General features: G+C 38.8%; 1 protein-coding gene across 4 annotated transcripts in view; it reads left to right on the top strand.

The window, feature by feature from the left end:
- The window catches only part of cttn (cortactin), a 38,861-nt gene extending 13,434 nt beyond the window's left edge, over nt 1–25,427 (top strand). Inside the window, exons 6-16 of one of the 4 annotated variants that reach the window (XM_042484876.2) lie at nt 806–860; nt 4,000–4,110; nt 4,884–4,994; nt 9,093–9,203; nt 12,332–12,442; nt 15,915–15,970; nt 16,054–16,123; nt 16,224–16,471; nt 19,310–19,424; nt 22,527–22,595; nt 23,767–25,427. In XM_042484876.2, the coding sequence (XP_042340810.2) occupies nt 806–860; nt 4,000–4,110; nt 4,884–4,994; nt 9,093–9,203; nt 12,332–12,442; nt 15,915–15,970; nt 16,054–16,123; nt 16,224–16,471; nt 19,310–19,424; nt 22,527–22,595; nt 23,767–23,903 (1,194 nt within the window). In that variant the 3' untranslated portion in view covers nt 23,904–25,427. Of the gene's footprint in view, nt 1–805; nt 861–3,999; nt 4,111–4,883; nt 4,995–9,092; nt 9,204–12,331; nt 12,443–15,914; nt 15,971–16,053; nt 16,124–16,223; nt 16,472–19,306; nt 19,425–22,526; nt 22,596–23,766 lie in introns of all 4 variants that reach the window. The other 3 variants (XM_042484868.2, XM_088081338.1, XM_042484884.2) reach the window with 3 other exon arrangements.
- Nucleotides 25,428–27,623: the final 2,196 nt, after the last annotated feature.

The following is a 27,623-nucleotide window of genomic DNA, read 5'->3' as shown; positions in this document are numbered from 1 at the left end:
GACGATATTAGATCGTGAAGAATTAAAATGTGTCCACGATCTGCTATCACGGAGAGATCGTTATATGTGCTACAGTGCACATTCTATCTGTTGTAGTTCAATGCTCATCCACGCGACGCATCCAAACATTTTGACTGGACCTCAGAATGCGGTTTGTCTCTGGGGAGGCGGCAGGCAGTGCAGTCTCCGCCAGTCACACAGGAATGTTCATCCTCGGGTCTGAGTGGAGCTGCAGAGGGAGGATGTGTTAATGATCAGAGAAAGCAGCTCCCCTCCACTGTGTGACTGTCTAACGTTATAAATGTGTTGTTTGCATTTTAACATATTTCAGGGTTGCCAACTCTCACGCTCCTGGCGTGTGACACATGCTTTCACTGTCAGTTTCACACTCTCATGGCACCAAAGCAAATCTCACGCCAAAACACTGACAGCAGAATTGTTTAACAATTATGTAGCGCAGTGAAGGACCTACTGTAGGATACAGCTGATTATTTGACAACCGATCAAACAGCTGATTGCCCCCGTTGTTCTGCTATTCTTTTTTATTTTAGGACTATATTTTTAAAATTGGGAAATTAACTTGGTTGTAATGTTCAATAACATGCACAATAATCTTAAAATCCAAAATAAGAAAGAATTGTGATAAAATTGTGATCGTGATTTTGCCTTAAAAAAATCGTGATATGATAATTTTGCCATATCGCCCACCCCTAGTGGAAACTATCACATACGTGGGGTACGAGGGGTAAGTCACCAGTAGAATGACTGTGCTGCTTCTTCCTCTCTTCTTCCTCTCTTCTTCCAGTCAGCTGTTGGGTTTGAATATGCTGGGAAGACGGAGAAACATGCTTCGCAGAAAGGTGATGTCCCAACTCGTCTTTTTACATGTCTGCCTCAGATTACTTGTAGTATAGTTTGATGGATTTCTCTGAATAAATCCCAATAAAATGCAGCTGTATTAGGGGCATGGAACTAACTTATTTATTCAGTGGACCTGGTAATAACTTAATGCAATCGCTGTCTATCTCTACCCTTTTCTTATGAGCCAGTCAGATTTAACCAAAAGCATAAGCTCTCCATATAGCCTACGGGAGACACAATTTCCAGCCACAGACAGTTTGATGAGCCTGTGGCTGTTTGCCAACTGTACCACGTGCACTGCTGTTGTGCTGATCACAAGCTGCCTGATCTCTGCTCTGCCAGGATCCTACTGTACACACAGGCCATGTTTGGAAATGTGGTGATGCTGTTGGCTGGTTAAGCTGTTGTTTTTCTATTTGTTTTTCTGGCAAGTTTTAAGTTACGCTACAGTTGGTGAATGACGTGAAACTTTTGAAAATTTTTGTTGCTAAAGCACATTAAAATTTGAAGTAAAGCAAGTTTAAGTGCAAACATTCAGCTTTAAAGGGATAGTTTAAATCTTTGAAGTAGAGTTGTATGGGGTACTTATTCATACACAGTTCATTACCTACAGTAGATAGCAAGCAGGCTGGGAAAATGATGCCGTTGTGTCGCTCTCTTCAAAGCCAGATTCCATTTAGAGAAACAGTGATTTAACATCACTGAACACAGGAGCTGCTGGTCTGCTGCTGCCTTGAACTGTTATTTTGTTTGTGTTACGGTGTGATTTTGGTGCTTAAAAGGGTTTGTTGAGATTCACCAAAGTTACACAATAACACTAACGAACTGATGGAAGCAGCAGTAGAACGGTTGCTATTGTGATCAGCAACTAAAATGACTGTTTTTGGCAGTGGAGTCTGGTGGCTTTGATGACACACTGCAAAAATGGCCTGTCAAATTTAAGGCCAAACACCCTAGATTTAAGCATACTTGCACTTAAAAGAAGCAAATTTGGCTGCCAGTGCAGTAAGCAAATTTTGCTTGTTAAGATGTCTTAAAACCAGTAAAACTGTGTGACTCTCATTATAGCCCATAAAATCTTGAAATAAGATCAAAAACACTAATTTCAAGCAATTTATTTAAGCCTAGTTGGACATACTAGTGCTTAAAATAAGGTTTCTATAGACCTGAAGTGGATGTTTCCAGACTTGTCTCCTGTATCTAGTTAAAAATAACTCAGAAAAAGACAAAGATGCTTAACAAGACCAGGCAAGTGATATTTACTTGAATTAAGTCAAATGATCTTTCCTATTCAGCACTAGATAATCCATTTATACTTAAAACAAGACTAACTAGATTTTTTTAATCTAAATATAAGATTATTACACTTGGTTAGATCGGCAGTTTTTGCAGTGCAGCATACATGGGTAATTCAAGTTGTTAGCGGCTTCCTTGTTGGAACGGGCTGTCTGACGGAAAGGTATAATGGTGTTATTATGCTCAATATAGTGCACACTTGAAGTGATATGATTTGTTTGGGTTGGACTTATTTTAGGTGGCTGAAATAAGTTTTGTTGCTTACCCCTCCACAGCAGCACATTGCATAACTTAATTGTCAGAAATCCCACCAAAAAATCACAGTACTATTTGAGCTTGAATGAATTGAATGAATGGATTGAATTTGAGTTTTGGAATAAAGCCAAAACAAAAGTACTTGTAATACTTGTGCACTGCACTGTGTACAGTATGAAGAGTGAGCCCGGTGCTCTGGGAGTCCACTCAGGCTTCTTAGCTTGTAGTATTTTGAGGCTGCATTCCCATGGCCCCATACTGTCATCACTTTTGTGTTGCGTTCATCTTCTGCACGGAGGTGCAGAACATTTGCCCAATTCCAATGGTTCCTCAGTAGTGTCACTGTTGAACAACAGTGCAGATATGCTCCTGTTGTCACAACACACACTTAAGTGTATATCTTAAAAGAAAGTGGGTTTAAAAACTGCATGACATGATTGTGAGATAATGACAACAATAAATATGTCTTAAATGAATAGTTCACTCCAAAATCAAAAGATGTATTTCTCCTCTTACCCGTAGTGCTGTTTATCAATCTAGAAAGTTTTTGTATGACTTGCAGAATGTTGGAGATATCAGCTGTAGAGATGTCTGCCACTCCTCCAATATAATGGAACTAGATGGCACCTGGCTTGTGGTGGCACCAAAAGAATAAATTTGAAAAACTCAACAGCAATGTCTCGAACTAGAAATCATGATCGGGTTACTCAAGGTTAAACTACACCCACCAACCCTTGTTCTTGTGACAGCGCGACTTGTAAACATCAATGGTAGAGTCCCCAGCTGAGCTGTAATGTTAGCTAGCACAGTGGTGCTAGGTGAGCTAGCAGTAGATGCAGGCTTCCTTCTGTGCCGTGATAGGGTTGGCAGGTGTTGTTTGGCAGAAAATAAATAGCTCTTACCTGGGTGAAACTGCTCACAAGGTCTGTGGATTATCTTGAGTAGCCGGGTAATGATTTCTTGAAAGAGACATTGCTGTTGAGTTTTTCAGATTTTTATTTGGTGTTCTGAGCTATAGTTGGGCTATACTGAGGAAAACAAAGATTTTGATAAACGATCACCAGTAATGTGGATATAATCAGTAAATTGGCAAAGATAAACAAGAGTGCAGCTTAAACAATCTGGCAAATCAAGAGTTACATCACTTAACTGTAATGCAACAATTAAAACCAGGTAACACTTTTATATTACGTTATCCAAGATCTTAGGCAATGTCTAGTCTCATATCACATTATACATATAATAGATATACTGTATTACCCAGACTAAGTTTGAGCAGAGGAGCAGAGTGCCATCCAGTTCCATTAAATTCAAGAGGAGACTGGCATTTCTATGGCTAATATCTCCAGCACTCAGCCTCTCACATCAAAACAGTCAGGACTGATGAACAGCACCACAGGGGAGAGGGAAACTATGTGTTTTTGATTCTGGGGTGAGCTGTCCCTCACTTGTTTGATTCTGTCTCAGCTCTGGCCACTGACAAAATATATCAATGGAGAATTTGGAATTGGGCTGCTTTGAGATCAATGCTTCCACACTGCTTCACCCTGACCTTTGACCCTTGCCCCCCCCTGCTTTGCTGTGTAGACTACTCCACTGGGTTTGGGGGGCGATACGGCGTGCAGAAAGATCGTGTTGACCAGAGCGCATTGGGCTTCGATTACCAGGGCAAAACTGAGAAACACGAATCCCAGAAAGGTTTGTCTAGATTTCTTGCCATGCGGCATTTCCATTAACGTGGAGAGAAATGGAGAAAATGTGAATAATGTATACACACTAACATCTGCACACTCACACAAACAACTTGGTCTGACTCAGTGAGCGCAGCTCCACGCAGGTCCTGACAAATTGTGTTATTTTGCATTTCTTCCTCTTCCTGCATTCCTCAGCCTTTGCTTACTCGTATAATGTTGCAAACACTGGCTTTGTTTTCTCTTAGTTGCCTGTGTGGTGTGATGTTTGTGTTCGTCAGTGTCTGTTTATAAGATATTGCCCTCGGTGCATCTGCCTCGGAGGACTTAAAGTAATTGGGAGTCTTTTTGTACGTAGGTGGCCATTTCCTTTCTGAAAGTTGTCTCCTGTCATGTGTTCCTCCCTCCTGGTCTCAGATTTCAGGTGATTGGCACAGACCCGCCAGCGTACTCCAGTCTGTTGCTGGTCTGTGGCTTGAACATCACCCAGCTGGTTTTCTGGGGGAGTGGGATATTTTAATATGCTATCATTTTTAAGCATGTCCTTTATTGCAAAGGTATTGGTTTTCTACCAGCTCACTCTTTCTTCTTGAAATGCCAGATATACATCTCTGAAATATGCTCAGACTTAGATAAGGTGTACTAATTTTCTGTTGACAGTGCAGTTGTATGGGGAGAGGAACATTAAGGGGTGGAAGACTTAACTCTGCTACACTTCCTGTCTTAACTTTGGATTTTTTTTCTCCCCACCTCCCCTTCTCCTGCTCTGGCCACTGGCAGATTATGCCAAAGGCTTTGGCGGCAAGTTTGGTGTGGAAACCGACAAGGTGGACAAGAGTGCCGTGGGCTTTGAGTACGAGGGCAAAACGGAGAGGCACGAGTCCCAGAAAGGTCGGTATCTTCACAGTCACAAGATCACTTAATAGGATAAACATATTGGTCATGAAATGACAAATACTTTCAGTTACAGTGCTGTGAAAAAGTATTTGCCCCCTTACTGATTTCTTACTTCTTTGCACCTTTGTCACTCTTAGCCATTTCAGATCAAGCAAACTTAAATATAAGTTTGTAAGATAACTCACAAAATGCAGTTTTAAGTGCCGATTTTATTTATTAAGGGAAAGAAAGCCATCTGAACCTACATGGCCCATGTGAAAAAGTAATTGCCCCCTACACCTAATAACTGATTGAACCACCCTTAGCAGCAACAACTGCAGTCGAGCGTTTGCGATAACTGGCAATGAGTCTTTCACATCGCTGTGGAGGAATTTTGGCCCACTCTTCTTTGCAGAATTGTTTTAAATCAGCCACATTGGAGGGTTTCCAAGCATGAACCGCCTTTTTAAGGTCAGGCCACAGCATCTCAATTGGGTTCAGGTCTGGACTTTGACTAGACCACTCCAAAACCCTCATTTTGGTTTTTTTAAGCCATTCAGAAGTGGACTTGCTGGTGTGCTTTGGATCATTGTCCTGCTGCAGAACCCAAGTGCGCTTCAGCTTCAGGTCACGAACTGATGGCCGGACATTCTCCTTCAGGATTTGTTGGTAGAGAGCAGAGTTCATGGTTCCTTAAATCAAAGCAAGTCGTCCAGGTCCTGAAGCAGCAAAGCAGCCCCAAACCATCACACTACCCCCACCACCATGTTTCACTGCTGGCATGATGTTCTTTTTATCAAATGCTGTGTTCATTTTACACCAGATGTAACGGGATGCACTCCTTCCAAAAAGTTCAACTTTTGTTTTATCAGTCCACATAATATTTTCCCAACAGCTTTGGGGATCATCAAGATGTTTTTTGGCAAAAGTTAGACGAGCCTTTATGCTCTGTTTTGTCAGCATTGGCTTTCGCCTTGGAACTCTGCCATGCATGCCATTTTTGCCTAGTCTCTTAATTATGGTTGAGTCATGAACACTGACCATTACTGAGGCAAGTGAGGCCTGCAATTGTTTAGGTGTTGTTCTGGGTTCCTTTGTGACCTCTTGGATCAGTCGTCGCTGTGCTCTTGGGGTAATTTTTGTAGGCCCACCACTCCTGGGAAGATTCACCACTGTTTCATGCTTTCTCCATTTGTGAATAATGGCTCTCACTGTGGTTCGCTGGAGTCCCTAAGATTTAGAAATGGCTTTGTAACCTTTTCCAGACTGAGACATGTCAATTACTTTTCTTCTGATCTGCTCCTGAATTTCTTTGGATCGCGGCATGATGTCTTGGGTTCAATATGGCCGACTTCACCCTGTCAGACAGGTTCTATTTAAGTGATCTCTTGATTTGAAAGGTCTGGCAGCAATCAGGCCTGGGTGTGGCTATAAAATTAATCTCAGCTTTCCACAATAATATGATTAAACACAATTACCTCATCATTTAACAAGGGGGCAATTACTTTTTCCACACAGGATCATGTAGGTTTGGATAGTATTTTTCTCTTAACAAATAAAATCATCACAGAAAAACTGCATTTTATGTTTACTTGGGTTGTCTTTGTTTAATATTTAAATTTGTTTGATGATCTGAAACAGCTGAGTGTGACACACATGCAAAAAAGTAAGAAATCAGGAAGGGGGCAAATACTTTTTCACAGCACTGTATGTTCAGATCAGTTGATGAGAGGAGAAGCAAAGTGCAAAGCGAGTGAAAGCAAACTTTTAGACCCAGTTTAAGGAAGTTTCACTTTCACTGCACCCGGTGTTCTGCTGCTCAGTCTGTGCCAAGAGTGTAGTGCTTTGAATAACTGAATTGCATGTATACTTCAACAGCACTTTTTTCTCAATTCAGCAATTTTGTTTTTCCCGTGCTGCACTCGTCATATCAGGACTACATCATCAGCAAAAAAGTCATGTTTAGAAGAGAACGGCCCTTCTGAATATGGAAGTCTTAACTTTGCGTTTTTAAAGATACCTGCGTTCATATAATACCATTATGATAATGATCCTTGTGTAAATAGATCCAAAACAACCAAAAAAGGTTGTAGTATGCATGACAGGACAGCAGCTGGAGGTCTAACTTTGTAATGACACACCATAGAAGAACACCATATGGATGTGACGTCACTGTTGTAACAGGATCCGTGCATTGCCAGTTTACACAGTGACAGAAGGGATGATGTCTTCATAAGATTACACTCTGGAACCCAGGTTTCATTTTCAGGACCCAAGATCGCCATTGTAGTGTGAATGAAAGGCCAAACTGCAACAAAAGCTTAACGTTCCATGCAAGAACCGTTGCTGTGTAAAACGCCACTAAATGAGCGCAGTGAGGAAGACTCCGAGTAACTTACTTAATATAAGTTAAAGTTAACAATGACAACATCAAGGCTTGGGACAAAGAAGTGAAGTGATCAGCCAGAATAAATTGATTGAAATGTTCAACATAATCTGATAACTGAATCACTGAAACAGAATGATGAAAAACTAAACTATAACAAGAACATTGACACAGGTTTAAGACTTTATAAAAAAGAAATAGCTGACATAACAAGACATGTTTCAATGAGTGAACACTCTGCTGCTGATGTGTTACCAGTAGGTCATTTGTCCAGAGGGCCTGGAGGAGTCCCTCTCATGTTTGTCCTGACTCATCTGGACTCAGCTGCTGCACAGTGGAGCAGCTTTACATGTAATTTCTTGTTTGACAAACCTGTGCAGACTTTACTGCCTGACTGGCCAACGGCAACGTAGTAGATAGGGGCTAATGTTAAAGTGTTGATGACCTCAAGAATTTCCCACAATGCATCGGGCTGTATTTGCTTCCTCGGTTTGGCTATGTGGTGGCAGCTGTGATAACTGGGTCACATGCTCTGATAACAGGGCTAGCCATTTCAATGCAACACTTTTAAAATGGCTTGTGCAAAAGGCTGATATCTATTTACAAGTCTTAATATTGCACACATGGATTAATGATTGTGTTTTTAAATATTTACATCACCCAGCTGCTCCACTGTGACAAACTAGATTCACTTGTACAATGAAATAAGTTTTTAATAAATTTTTTATTTTAAAAATCTTCATCCTAATTGACATCACCCGCTTTACATTATAGAGATATTAGTGAAGATTCCCCCTTTACAGATGACACACTGCATTGTGAAAACATGAAATTCAGTGATGTGTAAATCTGCTGTAAACCTGCAAAATATTAGAGCGCTTCCTACAGATGAGCTACTAGAAGTGTAGTAGCTAGCCCTCTGAAACCCGGAGCGACATCACTTTTCTTGTCCCGCATTCAGATGCCCTTTCACAATTATTTAAACCTCTGAAAGTGGAACTCTGAACAAATTGGTGCGAGTTGTATCACAAACAGGAAAAAAGGCAATGAGCAACTTGGCAAGAAATTTCCTGCAAAGTGCAAGTAGATATAGAAAATTATTTTTTAAAAAGCCCATAGAGCTATATTTCTAATAACATAATTATATATTTTTATTTTTTTACAAATGTATTATCATTTTCAAGCAGTTTTGTTGTCGGTAGTGTTCTTTTATCTTTTCCTTTTTTTGTGCTGATTTTCAGTTAATTTTCTTGTACTTTTACTTTTTTTATTTCTTGCAAATTTGTGTCATTTCTCCTAAAGACACCCATTACCTACTTTCCATGTTTTTGAGAGAAACAGGCCAATTGGCCCCAGTTTTAAAGGAATTATTAATATCTGGGGTTAATAGATGATTATAGACAATGTTATGTTATTAAATATGGCATATTTGCCTTTATGTTTGTATCTGTGTGATAAATTGGCTTTGTATAGCAAGTATCTAAATATATGATCTAGCCAGGAGCAAACTCTCCTGTCAGCTTCTCTTATCTAAAACCAGATTGTCAGTAGAAGGAAATTTAATATATAACAGTGTATATCTGTGATGCAGTATAACAATAGTGGAACTGTGATTGTATCCATATCATGCACCTGTACTTCACCTTCTTAAACCAGATGAAGACATTTGGTGTCAGAAACATGTTAGGGTGTTAATGTGTGCTTCTGTCTGTGTTGTGTTTCTGCAGACTATGTGAAGGGCTTTGGGGGCAAGTTTGGTGTGCAGACGGACAGACAGGATAAGTCAGCACTGGGATGGGACCACCAGGAGAAACTACAGCTTCATGAGTCCCAGAAAGGTATTGGCTGTGATTTGGTTTCTAAAAGTTTTAAGAGACGTTCAATGTATCAAAAAGATAATACAGCTGTAGGGATTTTATTTCTATCTGTGGTTTTGCTTATAGGATGCCCATACCCAAATAAATATAATGTCCTTACCGTTTAAATCTACCAGAAATGCCCCCATTTATCAGACTTAAAATGCCAAATCAGTCATGAGCCTAAGCTGATGTTCTGTCTTTAAGCTTAGGAATGTGCTGCTGTGGAGGGGTGAGCAACAAAACTTATTTTAGCTGACTAATAATAAGACCCTCCTAAAAAAATCAATATCAGTGTAAGTGTATGCTATATTTAGAGTATTTTGTCTTTTTTACTTCTCTTTCAGTAAGCCTGTATAACAACGGGGAAGCCATTGATGATTTCAGTTCCCCATCTACGTTCTCATCAAAGCCACCAGACTCCACTGACAAAATCATTTTAGCTCGCTGATCACAACAGTTGCTGGTCTACTGCTGCTTCCATCTGTTAGTTAGTTTGTGTTATTGTGTAACTTTGGTGAATCTGAACTAACCCATAAAAACACCAAAATCACACAGTAACGCAAACAAAACAAGAGTTCAAGGCAGCAGCAGACCAGTCGCTCTTGTGTTCAGTGATGTTAAATCACTGTTTTTCCAAATGGAATCTTGATTTTTTTTTGGTAGGACTATTTTAGGTGGCTAAATGATATTTTATCGCTGACTCCCTCCAGCCTGCTTCTCCAAACTGGAGTTGTGTTGATAAGTACCCATACAGTGCAAAAAAGCCTGAGCTATCCCTTTAATCTTCATATATGCGGAAGGAATTTATGCCAGTTTAACACTTATTATCTTTAGCTGAAGCTTGTCAGCGTTTAAATTGATAAATAAGTTCATTGTAAATATATCAGATTTACCGAGAAATGTATGTGGCTGCTGGATGTTAGAATCTATCATAAATAATAGCCACAAGTTTCTCTTGTTTGAATTGTTGCACATCACACCTCCCATTTGACTCTTGCTCAATGTTTAAACGGAGAGAATATCCACCAGCCCCCAGCCTTTACAATTCGTCTGCTCTGAGTTCAGCACACATGTTCAGCACTCAGCCCTGCACTGCAGCTCTGTTGTGGTTTTATTGTGGCTTTAGATGCGGTCTTTCAAAGGTTGACAACTTCCTTAATCTGCAGGTTAAGAAAAAAAGCCTCTGATTGAGGAAGTGAAACCACAGCTCAGATTTGTATTTGCATGTCGGTCTTTATAACTTATGATGTCATTTAAAGCAGTTGGTAATAATGTCAGGGCCACGTGGTACTCGACCAGTCTCTAAACAAGCTTCTCCACAGCATACGCATTAATCTGTGTTCAAACAGGGCGTATAGACCTTTTAAACACAAATCCAGGATCGTTCAATATTTTCTACAAACAAATCACCTCAGACCACGTGTTACACACAAAGGATGAGCCCAGCTGTCTTAAATGGGAACACGTAGCTTTTATCTTAATGCAGAGCATGTTTAAACGGCTACATTTAAGAAATCTTAAATAGACAACAGGAGTAAAATAGCTAATTTACAATTGAACTGGCCAAATGTATTAAATAACTGATACTGTCACTTTCATCCTCAACAGCTGTCATAATTTAAATATTCAACCACAATATAATTTACAACATGAAAAAGGCATCAACATCAGTAGCAAGAAGGAAACAAATATGGTTGTAAACCTGTTACCATTGAAACAGTTGGCTGTCATTTATGATTTTTTTTATGAGTCCTTTAACTTGTATTGGGAGCACCGCAGCATTTCCCTGAGATTTTACTCTCAGGGTGATGTGGTGAACATACTTGAAGTATTGTGGCTTGTTCCATGTGCGATACATAAAATAACTATATCACTAACGTCACATTATGTGGTTTTTATAACCCACCACGTTTCAGTTCTCTCACTCTCTCCTATGGCTCTCTCTCTCTTCACAGACACACACACACAGCAGGGCTTTTGCAGAGCTCCAGACCATGACTATTTTACATTTAGCAACCATGGAGCACTACTGCAATTTGCAAATACTATTAATAATGGACTTGAGAGCTGTTAGTTTGTTGCCCATAACAGTGAATGAATCATCACAGTTAAAGGTGCTGTGGTATCTGTTTAACTTTCTGCTAACATCCAACTGTTGACCGGAAGCTTTAGGTCTTCAGCAAAAACATCAACGCTTCCAGCCTGAGAAACGCCAGGTCCTTCAAAATAAAAGCACCATGGGTCCAGCTTTGATTTATTTAATCATAAATATACTTTTTAACAATGTTATTATAAAAGTACTTTAACTTCTTTATAACAATATTTCATTAAATGTTATTACAACAGCAGTGTATTCAGTGTTATTATGTGACAGTAGCTACTTTGTTTAACTTAATTGTAACTTATTTGCTCAGATGTAAAAGGGTTAAAATTTGGAGGTCTACATCTTAATCACATTAAGTTTAGATTCTAGTTCATCAAAAATGAATCTAGAGCTCTTTCTAGCCTAACGTGATGTGTATTTACTGTACAGCCTCTCGTCCTGCTCTTAAATTTAGAATTGCTCTAAAACTATATACAACTTGACATTTTTAACGTGTAGACAGTGTCTGCTGACCTCATTTTGAAAGCCCACATATCTTCAGAACGGCAGCCAATCACTAAATGTCACCAGCACAGTTCTCTCCTGAGAGCAAGCAGGTGAAGAAATGAGCCTAAAATGGAGACCAGGTACAGAAGAAAGAAAGATTCCTCTTGTGCATAGAGAGGGAGTGACTTCCTGAAAGACCAGCTGACCAGAGCAGAAAGGTTTTATCCTTTTAATCACAGCTCACACATTATGTGTATATGTATATTAATCACAACATTATGTGAAAAAGAAAAAAGACTTTAGATGTCTCCTTCATGTCAGTAAGTGTTTCTGATCCTGAAAGGCCTGTCCGCTGTGTCACTGTCTCTGTATGCTTGTCTTTTTATATGTATATATGTGTGTTTGTAATGTGTGTCTGTCTGTCCATATGTGTCTGTGTGTGTGTGTGTGTGTGTGTGTGTGTGTGTGTGTGTGTGTGTGTGTGTGTGTGTGTGTGTGTGTGTGTGTTATGTTGCAGACTATAAGCGGGGGTTTGGAGGGCGGTATGGGGTAGAGGTGGAGAAGCAGGACCAGTGTGCCCTGGGCTATGAGCACAAGGAGAGCCTGGCTAAGCACGAGTCCCAGACAGGCACAGATACTCCCGGACTACCCCACCCCCACCCACAACCCCACCTCCCATTTCAAAATCCCTTTTTATTATCGCCCATCCTTTGTCCGAACAGTACTCCCTCCTAGCTTACTCCTGTTTCTTTGGCACCGTCCTGTCATCCTCAGTAACAGCTGTTTTCTGTTAAATGACGGACACGCCTTCCTTTCCTTACAGACACATCCCTTCTGGCAGAACAACCCCCACCCCTCACTGTAACACAGCCTCCCACCTCTGCAGCACCAACCGAGTAATGTGAACAAAGTAGCTCAGTAAAGGTTCAGTCCACCTAAATTACACAGAACATGTTTTCTCACTGACATCTGGAGGCTTCGAGCAGTGCAGATATTTGTTTGCTGCTGAGACTTCTACCGTAACACCCATACAATGGAAATGAATGCCCACATTTGTATTTCACAAACCAAAGTGTCTCTCCAAAACAATCTCTGAGGTCATCACATTTATTCACAGACCTAATGGTCCCAATATTAGAAAATAAAATAGAATCTGTAAGCTGTGGTCTATAAAGTTTTTGATCATGTTTTTCATCAGCTACATCACACACAGCTGGCTGGTTATCAGGGAATCATAGGGTTTAATTTAGCTCATTTCTCTTTTCCAGAGCGCTTTGAGCCTTAAACATAAATTATGTAAAATACATCATGTAATGTAGTGTAGTGTAGTGTAGTATAGTACTATATTTTATTTTATTAAATTTAATTAGAAAATGTTTTATTTTATTTATTTGTGTTTTTATTTATTTTTTATAAAGTAAAATGTTTCAGTGGCAGGCAAAAAAGATTTAAAAGAAGAAGCCATTTTATTATTCCTGTGGGGAAATTGCTTTTTTTCCACTCTGTAGCTATTAACGTGTTACGTTCATACAAGCTGGACATACACAAACAGAGCCTCTACACATGCATTAAATGGAGAGTGAGGGGGATGCCCATGGACAGGCACCAAGAGCAGATCCACTTGTGGGTCCACTCAAAATGGACACAAGTGGCTTGCAAAAGTGTCAAGTGTGAGGGAACAACAGACAGCTACTTAACAGAGACCACAAACTAGCCTGATGACATGGATGACATGGCCAAATGCAGGTATGACGCTGAGCATATTAAACTGTGCAGACCTCGAACTAATGACCAAAGACAGCTGGAGCCCGTGGCTGGACCAGGTGGGGGCCACTGTTATAGACATGTCACTGAGTGGGAAAATGTGAATCTTTTGTTATTTGGGTGAACTGACCCTTTCATCTGAAAGAAATCTTCTTTGTCTAAACTCTTACCATACAGTGTCTGGTCTGTGCTGCTCAGGTGTCGCTAATTTCCCCAAGTCCTAGACTTTTTTTTCCATTGCTTTATTTATTTATTTTTGAAATTATGGTGCTAGTTTGTGCAGAGCATTCCCTGCTACAGACAGCCTTCATTTTGGCCCAGGTGATGTTAATCAGTATGCACATAACATTAATAATAATAACAAAAAGAATTCTACAAAACAAGGACAAAAGTTTGATGATGTAGAGATCTTTTCGTGGCTTGAGCCATACTTTTCTATTAGGGCTGTACAATTTACAGATTTTCTTACCGACAACACAATGTCAACTTCCGCAGTAAAAACATCTTGAAAAGCTTTGATATTGCACTCAGAGATTTTTTGCGTAAGGTGAAAGAGAGTGGAAAGCTGCACTTTAAACGATGTAACTTTATTTTTGATATTGGCATCTTTTTTGCTCATGAGAAGAAGAGAAGAATTCAATAGAAGAATGTTGGCAATAATTTTCCTTTTTTTTATTCAGCAAGCAATTTTGCTGATTAAAGCAGTACACTGAAGCTGCAGGATATCTGTTAATTTATTGCACCTAATACCCTTATCATGATTTTCAGCATCATAAAGGGTGTCTGCAGGTCCTAAAAGTCTTAATATGTCTTCAATTCAATTTTAGAAATTTTAATCCATAAAAGTCATTACATAATGTTAAATATAAATTTGTGAGGTCTCAGTTGCCACAAACACTTTATCTTATTTCATTTATCCATCTTTAATGTTTTGGTCTTTGTCAAAATAAGTCAAGCTATTGGGTGTTTAAGTCCACATTTCTGATTTTTCAAATCTTCAAACCTACCACTGAACCTAACAGTGTCCTTTTACTTGACTTGCATTTTCTTGTTAGGCCTCGTTTATTAAAAAGAGACAGTGTAAATCAATAAACACACAAGGTAGAAAAATGCCAGAATTAGTTGGGAGGCTAATTTTAATCTGTAGTCCTTTTGCCAAAGTGTTGCAAAAGGCTTCCTAAAAAACAACAAGGCAAAGGAACAAAGAAATAGGGCATACGGTAAAAAAGACTTCTTTAAACACACGGCAAGAGAAAGAGAAACAAAGTGAGACAAAATAAAGCAAAATAATAATAAAAAAAAATAAATTAATCAAACAGGGCAGGACATGCAATTTAAAGACTGGAAAAGAATACACAGATTTACTATAAGCGGTAATGACATATGTACACATAGGATGACACTGCTAAGCAAGCAGGACAGAGTTTCATGCTAACTACAGTTTATTGTTGGCAAAATGTAGATTATCCTAACTCACTCACATTATTCACACGTAAACCTTCCGCTGCACTGTACTGTACTGTACTGTACTGTTTACCTTTATACTTACCTGCAATGCAGGTAAGTATAAAGGTAAAAAAGAAAAAGAAGATGATTAGTCCAAAATTTGTTCTTAAATTTGGTTCAAATTATCTGGAAAAGGCCTTAAAAAGCATTTGATTGATGTGTCTGATACCTGTAGACACCCTGGTTATAGCACATCACATATTCTCATATTTTGCAGTAGAAATGACAACATTATGAGAGATTTTCCATTCTTATTAAGGTGGTGTGTAGTGGCACAGTGATGCTCCTTGATCACAACCCTGCTGTTTCTGCCATGACGCTGTTTGGTTTTACTTCTGCATTTATGTTGTGCATGATGTCTTCCGGGCACAGTGCATTTTATCACATCCTCCTGCTGCGATCACACACAGACGTGGCTGATCTTTACTGCAGAGACTGAGCAAAGATGGCTGCTTGACCCCAACTGTCTGGCATATATTGAGATACTTCTATCTGTTCTGCTGCCGTCACTGTCTGCATATAGTTTTTTGTTTAGTTTGTTTCTCCTCTACAGGTTTGCATGAGCTCATCAGCCTGTCCTTTTGATTCCAGCTGTGCTTGTGTTTATCAGTGCGTGTGACACCAACCACAGTCTGCTTCATCGGAACTTCTGCAGACCAGAAAAACTTCTGATCTTTGTCTGTCACAGCAAAATTTAAGAAAGAGCCTGATCAAACTACATAGTCCTGTAAAGGTCTGCTCTAAAAAAACAAGTTGTGATGCTGCTCACTGTGGATGGGACATTCATGTGGAACAGGGACTGACAGTTACTATCTTCTGTTGGTCACCAGATTATTCTAAAGGATTTGGAGGGAAATTTGGTGTCCAGAATGACCGGATGGATAAGGTAAGAAGTGTTTCAGTTTGAACTTGTGGATCAAGCTAGAAGGGGAGAACTTTGTCATCCATCTTTCCCTCTGTGTTTGACAGAGCGCAGGGACTTTTGAGGACGTTGAGAAGCCGACCTCATCTTACCAGAAAACCAAACCTGTGGAGGCTGGTGAGCGTTCTCCAACATCAGCTGCTCTCCAGTCAGAACTTTAGGCCACCCGTCAACTCATCACATCATCTCCTCATTCTCCCAATTTTTCACTCATCAGCTTGCAGCAGCACGGGAAGCATCAAGGCCCGCTTCGAGAACATCGCCAAGCAGAAGGAGGAGGAGGACAGGAGGAGGGCCGAGGAGGAGCGAATGCGTCGACAGGCCAAGGAGAAGCAGGAGCAAGAGGAGGCGCGCCGTAAAATCCAAGAGACGGCCAAGGCCCCTTCTCCAGTCCCTGCAGCAAGTCCCAGCCCCACTCCCAGCCCGACTCCACCAGTCCAGCCAGCCACCACCCCGGTGTACCAGGTGTGTCATAGTGGTTTTACATGATGTCTCTCTGTTGTGGCCTTAACCCTTTGAGACCTGGAGTGACATCACTTCTCTTGTGGTACTTGCAAGTGCCTTTCACAGGTATTTAAACCTTTGAACCCTGAGCACATGTGTGATTTCTTTCAAAAACATGGGAAAAAAGGCAGTGAACAATTAACGTGTTGGTAGGAAATGTTTTAACAAACTGCAAGAAAATAGTAGATGTAGACAATTATTTTTATGAAAGGGAGAGAAACAAATCTAAGGAAAAATGAAAAAAGCGAGGGAAAAAACTGTCTGATTAAAAAATGTCTCATTATCATAATTACATATTTAAAATTGTGTTTCAGAAATATGTACTTTTCCCATGACTTGTATGCACTGTTTTGGGGTTTTTGTTCTTTCTTTTTTCTTTTTTTTCTGTCATTGCTCATTGTCTTCTTCCCATGTTTTTGAAAGAAACCAAGCAGATTATCGCAGGTTTCAAAGGGTCAAAGCTACAAAGTAAAACTTTTTAGAAGAGACACAAAGAATTTGGTCTGTAATGTTTATAATATTGCAAAAGAGGAATTAATGGAAAGATGCTGCAGGTGAACCAGTTATGTAAACACAGAGGTGGAAAGAGCGCTAGAATATTGCAGTCAAGTAAAAGTAAAAGTACTTGAGTAAAAAAAGGCTTGAATAGAGCAGAAAATTGGTTAGTGAATATAAACTCACGTTACAGGTTTCTGCATAACATTTTTAAAGGTAAGGGAGTGTGGAAAATCTTAAGCCTACTAAATAATCACATGAAAGGTCAATGCATGCACTAATGGAACAACATGAACAGCATGGCCCCTTGTGTCCAAACCAACAATTGTGTTTCTTTAGGCAGCACTTTGCAGCCTGTACACACAACTGATTATCATGTTAGCTGAACTAGAAGCAACCTGAAGGATTTCCCACACATTTATTATATACGGCGGCCTGCCAAGATGAAAATACACTCACCGGCCACTTTATTAGGTACACCTTGCTAGTAACGGGTTGGACCTGCTTTTGCCTTCAGAACTGCCTTAATCCTTCGTGGCATAGATTCAACAAGGTACTGGAAACAGTCCTCAGAGAGTTTGGTCCATATTGACATGATAGCATCACGCAGTTGCTGCAGATTTGTCGGCTGCACACCACATCCCAAAGGTGCTCTATTGGATTGAGATCTGGTGACTGTGGAGGCCATTTGAGTACAGTGAACTCATTGTCATGTTCAAGAAACCAGTCTGAGATGATTCGAGCTTTATGACATGGCGCGTTATCCTGCTGGAAGTAGCCATCAGAAGATGGGTACACTGTGGTCATAAAGGGATGGACATGGTCAGCAACAATACTCAGGTAGGCTGTGGCATTGCAACGATACTCAATTGGTACTAAGGGGCCCAAAGTGTGCCAAGAAAATATCCCCCACACCATGACACCACCACCACCAGCCTGAACCGTTGATACAAGGCAGGATGGATCCATGCTTTCATGTTGTTGACGCCAAATTCTGACCCTACCATCCGAATGTCGCAGCAGAAATCGAGACTCATCAGACCAGGCAACGTTTTTCCAATCTTCTATTGTCCAATTTTGGTGAGCCTGTGCGAATTGTAGCCTCAGTTTCCTGTTCTTAGCTGACAGGAGTGGCACACGGTGTGGTCTTCTGCCGCTGTAGCCCATCTGCCTCAAGGTTTGACATGTTGTGCGTTCAGAGATGCTCTTCTGCATACCTCGGTTGTAACGAGTGGTTATTTGAGTTACTGTTGCCTGTCTATCAGCTCGAACCAGTCTGGCCATTCTCCTCTGACCTCTGGCATCAACAAGGCATTTTCGCCCACAGAACTGCCGCTCACTGGATATTTTCTCTTTTTCGGACCATTCTCTGTAAACCCTAGAGATGGTTGTGCGTGAAAATCCCAGTAGATCAGCAGTTTCTGAAATACTCAGACCAGCCCGTCTGGCACCAACAACCATGCCACGTTCAAAGTCACTTAAATCACCTTTCTTCCCCATTCTGATGCTCGGTTTGAACTGCAGCAGATCGTCCTGACCATGTCTACATGCCTAAATGCATTGAGTTGGTGCCATGTGATTAGAAATTTGCGTTCACAAGCAGTTGGACAGGTGTGCCTAATAAAGTGGCCGGTGAGTGTATATATCGGGCTACGTTATAAACATCTATTTTTGTAGCTGAACCTTTCATTATATGCACTGTTGGAACACATACACCGTTCAGGCATTTTTTGGTTCACACTCTCTCAGTGCAGAGCGTACTCTGGGCACAGAGGGAGCAGCAGAACATCAGGCGCAGGGAAAGTGAGACTAAATCGTTCAATGCACTGGGTGTACTCTCATCCATCAGTCTGATAGGATCCACTGATCTGCTATCCACTCTGCGAATCAAAGCTCCACAAACTGCGAGGATAAAAATGAAAACACTCAAAGTTGGCGATTATCGTCAAAATCAGTAAAAAGCCCTTGCACACCGAATATAAAGGCCAGAAAATTCGTCAGTGAAAGGAGAAGTCACAGCTGGCATAGCCATATGAGTCAGGCTAACATAGCACCTGCATCATGCAACATCCCATCCCATTCTCACTAACATAGTAGCTCAAGAACGCCTTACTTCAAATGTGGCACAAACCTCCACTTGAACTCAAAGATGAACTGATTAGATTTTGGTGGTCATAGGCCACAATGATCTCATTTTTTTAACCTCTTACTGGCATTATTAGAAGTTAGTTAATACACTGAAGCTGATTAAGATGAACAGTAATTTTATTGTCATTAAGTAGATTGCGTTTGCCTTGTTAGAAGACAGAGGAAGTGTCCCATGATGCCGCTGAGGAGAACGGAGAGCAGCCGTACGAAACAGAGCCACAGCACCAGGAGGAGGAACTCTACCAGACCCCTGAGGAGACGGCAGGAGGAGGTGACACTCCTTTCACTTGTGTTGTTGGTGGCTGTTTCCTCTCTCACTTTAACCTGGCTGCTGTACAGAAAGAAGCAGTTGTTTGGTATTTATGCTTGATACATGAGTCATTAACCCTTAGGGCCTGCTTTAATATAACACACACTCACATCGCTCTGCACACAAAATGTGCATTTCAAAATCAAGCTTTGAATAATACTATACATTATTAATATTTTCTACTTTCATCGAGATCATGTTTTACCGACATCAGTCCTAATCATAAATATCAAGTCTTCATTAATTTTTTAAAATTTTAACCCTTCAAATGCCAGGTTTTTGTTGTGATGCCACTATGTTTTAAGATGAAAAAAAAACAAACACAAAAAATGAATTATTTGATGAGCAGAAACATTGATATATATATATATATATATATATATATATATATATATATATATATATATATATATATATATATATATATATATATATATATATATATATATTATTCATGCAGTGTCAAATACTCACTCATACTGCTCTGCACAAAAAATCAGGCTATATAAAATATTATGCATTAATATAATTTTCTACTTCCACAAAGTTTATTCTTTAAACCAGCATCAGTCCTAATCATAAATATCAAATATGTATACATTTTTGAAATCTTAACCTGTTGCATGCCAGTTTTTGTCATGATGCAACCATGTTTTTCTGATTTAAAAAAAACACACAAAAATGAATTATTTTCAGTATACTACATGCAATGTAGATTTTTTGTTTTGTTTTGGTTTTGATGATCCCAGCCTGGGATATGTCAGTTATTAGTAGCAGCATTGATTGTTACAGTGCACCTAGTGGAAACAGCCTATATTTGCTCCATATGCCAAATATGGGATAAATGGGATCAAAAATTGCAGTTTGAATGGGTTTCAGTGGCGCATGAATGTAACAATTTTGTCTCTGCAGTGTTTTTTAGACTGTTCTTAAGACGTGGAAATTCCAAGATTCAACAGAAGTACACAGTCTTGCCAAAATGTATGCTATACACATGAACACAGCCAAAATTATCAAAAAATGAAGAATGAAAAGCGTGTAAATTGTGGCAAACAGTCCCTAAGGGTTAAGATGAATCATAGTAAGCTTTTAAACCATTCAAAGGCTGGCAGGGTAGATAAAGAATGACATCATCAAGGCATGTAAATCTATATTTTTTATTGAAAAATAGGCTACCTTTGCTTACACATAATGTTCCAAGTAAAATGAGTCTCATCAAGGGTTGCACATGAATAATAACCCTATTTTAAAAATCAATTATTAGTATGCTAGTCAAGAAGAGGCAAGACGTTAACACAAATAATTTTCCTCAGTTTTAGGCTGAAATATTGTCAGATAAAACAAGAAGAAAAAACATTTGCTAACAAACAAAAACATACATAAAGATTTTTCTGGCTAATTAGTTTTTTTATTGTTTTTTTTTTTTTTAGATTTTTTTTAGGCTTTTTGCCTTGATTGATAGGACAGTACAAGTATAAATATTTATGTGTTCTGAGTTTGTCACATCACAGAAAAATGTATTATTTACCAGCCTGCCAAATTTGAAAAAGTAAAAACATTATCATATATTTAAAATGAAGTTTCAAAACCATGAAAAAAGGCAGTATTGTCTGCCCAGAGACACTGGGGGCGTGTCTGCTGAAGGGCTGTGTTTAAGCCATTGTTAGGTGACTGGCCGAGTAGCTGAGTTGGGCTGACACATTTAAAAGCTCTGTTAGTGATGGATATTCTGCTTATGCTTATATGAGTGTGGCATTTGACAGTAAAAAAAACCCTTTAATGATCTAACTCCATAATTCTAACATTTAGAAATGCCTAGAAAAAAATCCCAGATTTTGCTTTACCTGTACTTCAACAGATTTTCTCAATTTAAAAACAGTAATTACATGTGTAGTAGTAACTTTGTATCTGTGGTAGCCAAGTAGTAGCATAGCCTTGCATCTGTGATAGCCATGTGATAGTCAGCCTAGCTAGCTTAGCTAGCTCAGCTTAGCCTCCTGAGGGATAGCCATGTGTTAGCTTAACTTAGCTTTGTATCTGTGGTAGCCAAGTAGTAGCATAGCCTTGCATGTGTGATAGCCATGTGGTACTGTCACTACCTAAAGCTTGCACAAACTTAAACTGTAAGGCAAGTGTGATGCAGAGAAGGTAGCATCAGCATGGTCACTACCGGGAGCTGGCATAAACGGAGCCTGCTGAAGGTGGCATTGCTGTTTGGGCTGTGATCACTATGAGATAACTAACCTAGCTAGCATGGCTAGTGTATCTGTGATAGCCATGTTGTATCGTAGCTTAGCTTTGTGTCTGTGATAGCTTTGAAGTAGTTTAGCTTGTATCTGTGATAGCTTTGTAGTAGCTTAACTTAGCCTTGTACCTGTGATAGCCAGGTGGTACTGCCATTACCTGGAGCTCACATGAGCAGAGCCTGGGTCTGTTGAAGGTGGCAGGGCTGTTTGGGCTGTATAGGAGCAGTGACAGCTGGCACTAGGCGAGTGGCTTTGGGACGCCTTCACTGCCTAGCCTCCTGGAGGTGTTGTTGGACCAACTAGGTGAAACACTGATGAAAGGAGGTTCCCACCTGATGACCCCAAAGATGTGTTAGTCTTCACTGCTCCCTGACCTTTATATTTAAGCCATAATAGCTGATTGGTGACCCTAGTTTCTTTAGTGAGTGCTTATTCTTTCCTGGAGCTCAAGTTTCTTGTGTTCAGTCGAAATCCCTGTCCGTGTGACGGGGAAGAGGTGGAGCTTGCAGAGCTTTCAGCTCGATCCGGCAGTGGTGGTTTTTAGTCCGTTTAGACCTGCCACCCTGGCTCTGCCTCCTCTTTCTTTCTTTTCTATTACTGCTCTCTGGCCTTTATATTTAAGTCATTATTGCTGATCAGTGACCCTAGGATCATCATTGAGTGCTTATCCTTTTCTAGAGCACAGTTTATTTGTGTTTTAGTTGAAGTCAGACAATGGAAACCCTGGAAACTATATACAATATACAATACAATACACAAAAATAAAAAACATGTACTAACTGTTCATGTGTACTCACAAAACATCATCCTCTTGCAGATGGCCAGCAGTACGAGTACAGCGAGGACCTCGGGGTGACAGCAGTGGCCCTGTACGACTACCAAGCAGGTGAGTTTGAGAGCTGTGAGTGGAGCTTCATCTGGGACACAGTATGAGACAACTCAGTCACACCACTGAAAGTTTCAACAGAAATCTATTTGGATGCACCAGAATCTTTGGATTTGCTTCCAGAAGCAAAGTAAATTCAGGCATTGCTTTCACATAGAGTTGAACTTTGGGGTAATTACACAGCGGAATCTGAGCTGATGACCAGCTGCAATCAAGACAGTGCTGAACTTTGATAAAGAGCCAGAAAGTCCCCCCAAAAAATCATGGTGCTCTGCAGAGCGACATGCAACATCAGTAGCTTTTGTCTTGGTCATTGCTAGTTTTGTTTCTAAAAAGATCCCAACACTTGTACTGCATGTGAGTTGCTCCATCACTGAGCTCCAGCAGCACATTCTTCAGAGGACATGCTAACTAATGTCTCTGTGTCACTCTGCTGTGACTGAGCTCCCACAGGAGCTCCTTTCACACATGCAGCCACATACAACCATCTGAGGGCAATCTAACCTGTTGAAGCCACGAGGGCTCTCTCACAAGGCTGGAGCTTTAGCCTTTACATTTATGTGTCACTGTCAACACGGCATCATACACACCTGAATGTCATCATAGAGATGTAAAGGCTGCAGCAACACAAGGTTCAATATGCAGAGAGAGGCATCTGTGTGTTGTTCAAGATCACATTGGTTAATTTGGTTAATCAAAGAAAATTACAAGATAATGTTTGGAAACAAAACAAAACCAAAGTCAAACAAAAACTAAAAAAATTAACGATGTGGAAAAAGCCCTTAAAATTATTATTATTATTGTTATTATTATTATTATTATTATTATTATTATTACTAATAATAATAATAAGTTTTAAAAATGTTTTACAGAGTTGCTCATTGCTCCATGTTTTTTAAACCAAACCCATCAACTCGAGGTCCAAAGCTTTAAATACTTTGAAAAAGTAAGAGTGTAGTCACACAAACACTGGCTATGGTTACTTGCACACCAATATTCCAAGTGATGTGGGTCATATAAACAGCATATTCTGTTTAAATAATCTGAATTAGGCTGTTTTCCAAAAGAAACATTTTCTGATTGAGACATCCTTTAGGAGCTTTATGTGGACATGTACACAGACAATTTGAAATATATGTCTCATTAAATTAAAATTAATTTCCCGTTTTAGCTGGTGATGATGAGATATCCTTTGACCCCGATGACATCATCACCAACATCGAGATGATCGACGAGGGCTGGTGGCGAGGCGTGTGCAGAGGCGCCTACGGCCTTTTCCCGGCCAACTATGTGGAAGTTCGGCAATGATGACGCCCTGTCAAGCCAACCTGTGTCCCCGTCCTTGTGCAAAGAAAAAAAAAAAAAAAAAGGAAGGAGACAATTTGAAATCCCTCTTTTCACACTTTGTCCTCTCTCTCTCCATCTCATCTTGCGACACTGCGAGACGTCCTCAGGTCTCCTACCCAGCTTTGTTTTGCTCCTTTTTCCCAGCCCTCCTTTACCTTTCCAACTCTCAGATCACTTTGTTTCTGTGCGTGCAGCAGAGGACAGGGAGGACGAGGCATCTTTGAGAATATATACAACTCATTATCTGGGCTTAATAAAGCTTTGCTCTGCACCTCCACTTTGTCTTAGTTAAAGCTACAAAATGCAACATGTATGCTCAGGGCCCGAGATGACTTCAACAGTTCACCTCCTGCCTCACAGCCAGAAGTTACATTTTGAAACTTTGTTTATAACCGAATTCGAGTTGAGCTGCAGGTATCGTTGCTTCTTTACATCGGAGAGGAATTTCAGTCTGACCAAAGACCAGAGTGACGTCAGCAACGAGTCTGAAATGTCTCTAATGAGAGTTGTGCACGGGGCTCAGGGCACTAACTGTAACCTTAATGTAAGCAGGAGCAGACACGAGTGGAAAACAAGCCTCCACTTTGGATTGTTATGTATATTGATGGCTATATACTGTCCAATACATCGACTGTGGACCAAAAAGCTGATGAAGGGCTCTGCTCCTCGATCTGTCCACATACACATTGCTGTGTTGCACAGAAGTTAAATTCCATTTAGCTTTCCTCAACACTTGCATCAGTTCTAGTGCTGATCATAAATGATCCTCCTTTACTGATGTTCAGACTGGTCGCAGAGGAACGGGGCCAGAATGTCCAAAACTTCATCTCCGCTGTGGCAAATCACACGCTAAACAACAATACTACAGCTTTGAGTATTATTTTAATCATCTTCATACATTGTTTGTTGATATTATGCTCAGAATCATGTACAGAGAGGTCATGATTTATGAGGCTTTGAGAAATGATTGATCTGAAACATATTTTGTTCCCTGTCACTGTGGTTTTCTTTGGATGTGGACGAGACTTGTAAATTTGTGTCTTGCTGCCGTGAACGCTCTGGTTTTCGTGTCATAGCACGTTGATGTGCACATGGAGGAATGATGACGAACACTCGGAAGCACAGCTAACATTCGTCATGGTGACCAAACAGTGTGTGCTGAGTGTGAGTACGTATGATTAATGGGCAGTTAAGAGTAGAAATGTATATCAGGCTGTTGTGAAGGGAAAATGGTTATGTGTATTCTCCAAACACTAATTATTTCTAGTAGACGGCAGCTTTGACGAAGTGCTCGTCTGTGTTTCGCAGTAGTGTAGCGTAAACAGGTATGTGTGTGTGAGGGCCTGCTTCATCTTTGGGGTTTTATAAAAAAAAAAGTGACCTTTTCAAATGCATTATTTTTATCTCTACATCTGTTTGCTTAAATCACATCATTACCTGCTTGTTCTTTTTTTTTAGTTTCAATAAATGAACTATGAATTTTAAGTTTGTTTTTGGTGCATTATTTTAAACAACATATGTAAATATTACGTTTTTATAAATTTTTTAACGACATACTGTATATTTAAATGGCATGCTATGCTATGATATTTTGAGGATTTTTTTAAACAAAATACTATACAATGACATATTTATTTATTTTTAATAATAATATTTGATATACTTCACAATGACAGTTTTTATGAAATGATACCACAATGACATTTTCAATTTTTTGTTAACGACATTATACTATGACTTTTTTATGATTTTTTAAAAAATATATCACTACTATGACATTTTCATATTTTTAAACGACATGATATACTTATGATTTTTTTTAATGAGAATACATCGTTTCTTTTTTTAATATAATGAAAGTATAATGACTTGTTCTGATGTTTTAAACAACATACTATACAATCCCACCCTGATTTCTTTTAAACAACATTATATTATCACTTTTTAAAATTATCTTTTAAAAATACATACCATAACTATTTTGTGATTCCTTTAAATGGCATACTATACTATGACACTTTAATAATATATTAAATTACAGGCAATATTTCCTGATTTTTCTAAATTACATACTATACTATGACATTTTTATGATTTTTTTTAAACAACATGCTGTACTAACATTTGTTATGACTTATAGATGACATTATATACTGTAGCTTTTTTTAAAAAAAAAACTTTTTTTGGACAACATACTGTACCTCGACATTTTTTAGGATTTTTGGATGAAATACTAAACTGTCATTTTTGATGATTTTTGAAAGACATTTGCTCTGATGTTTTCTGTAATTTTGGACGACAAACTCTTCAAAAACTTTTTTAAATGATTTTTGAATGAATTAATTCATTCATTTATGAATAACTTTACAATAAAGAAAACAACAGTCCACAGTACATATTTCATGACATGAAAGTCGCATCCTGTATCACACTATACTGTGATGTTTTTATGATATTTTTAACAACATACTATGCTATGATGGTTTTTTGAATTATTTTTGGACATACTTGACATACTTTCGTATGATGTTTATATGCCATTTTTTATGCCATTACTTATATATTGATCATATGATTTTTTTTTAACTTTAATACAACCTTTATGTGCTGATTTTTTTGATTAAGTAATTGAATTATTAATTGGTAAGTTTAGGATTTTGTTTAAATGTAATTTTATGATGCATTATTTAAATTCAATTTCAATACTTACAGATACAATACAATACAATACAATACAAAAGATAATAAAGTCATTAATGTAACCAGAGGAGAATGAACTCCTCTTATTGAACCACCTTGTACAGATAATTAATTTTTATTAATATGTTACCTTTGAATCCTGAGCTTGATTTCTCTCATAAACACAGAGAGAAGGCAACAGGCAACTTAAAAAGAAATTAGCCATGAATTTGCAAGAAATTAGTAAAAAGTGTAACAAAAAAATTACAAAAAAGAGGATGTCAAAAACAAACAAGCAAATTACCTGAAAAAAGTTTAATAATACACTTAATAATTATTATTTTTATATTATTATATATAAATATATATTATGTATAAATTATTAATAATAATTTTAAAGATATAATTATGATCATTATAAATATAGTTAAATCTACTAATTTCCTGTAGGACATTTCTTCCCAAGTGCCCATTTTTTCCGAAGAAATCAAACCAATTTGCTCCAGGTCCAAGGGTTAAAAAACACATGAAAGATGTCTTATTATAGCCTAAGAAAACTGACATCACTCTAGGTTTCTTGGGGTTCTTATAGCTCTGTGTTTTCGTGTTTTATGGTAAAAATAAACACAAGATAAATTATAAAGGAGTTAAAAAAATATTAAAAACTATTAAAAAAGTAAGTATGAGTTTAATGAAAAAACACTTTTTTATATATAAAAGTGTATAATTATTCTTGTGGCACACTAGAGCTATATGGTCAACATTTAGCCAAAAGTTTGAAAAAACAAAGACCCTCACCTGAAACAAATATAATTTATTATAGATTTGCAAACTAAAAATCTAAATAACTAAAAGAAAAAAAAAAAAAAAAAGCAAAGACAACCCCTCAAATAACATTAGTAGAAATTAACCCTTTTCCACCAAATTAGTTCTATTTTTTGAACTGGTTCTGTTCAGAATTTATGGAACCTTGGTGCTATCTAGCAAACCAGCCCGCATTTC

This window comes from Plectropomus leopardus, chromosome 1 (genome assembly GCF_026936395.1).
Source record: "Plectropomus leopardus strain MGB_pleo_1.0 chromosome 1, ASM2693639v1, whole genome shotgun sequence".
Classification (NCBI taxonomy): domain Eukaryota; kingdom Metazoa; phylum Chordata; class Actinopteri; order Perciformes; family Serranidae; genus Plectropomus; species Plectropomus leopardus.
The sequence above is the reverse complement of the archived record's forward strand: the minus strand, read 5'-3'. Positions and strand labels throughout refer to the sequence as shown.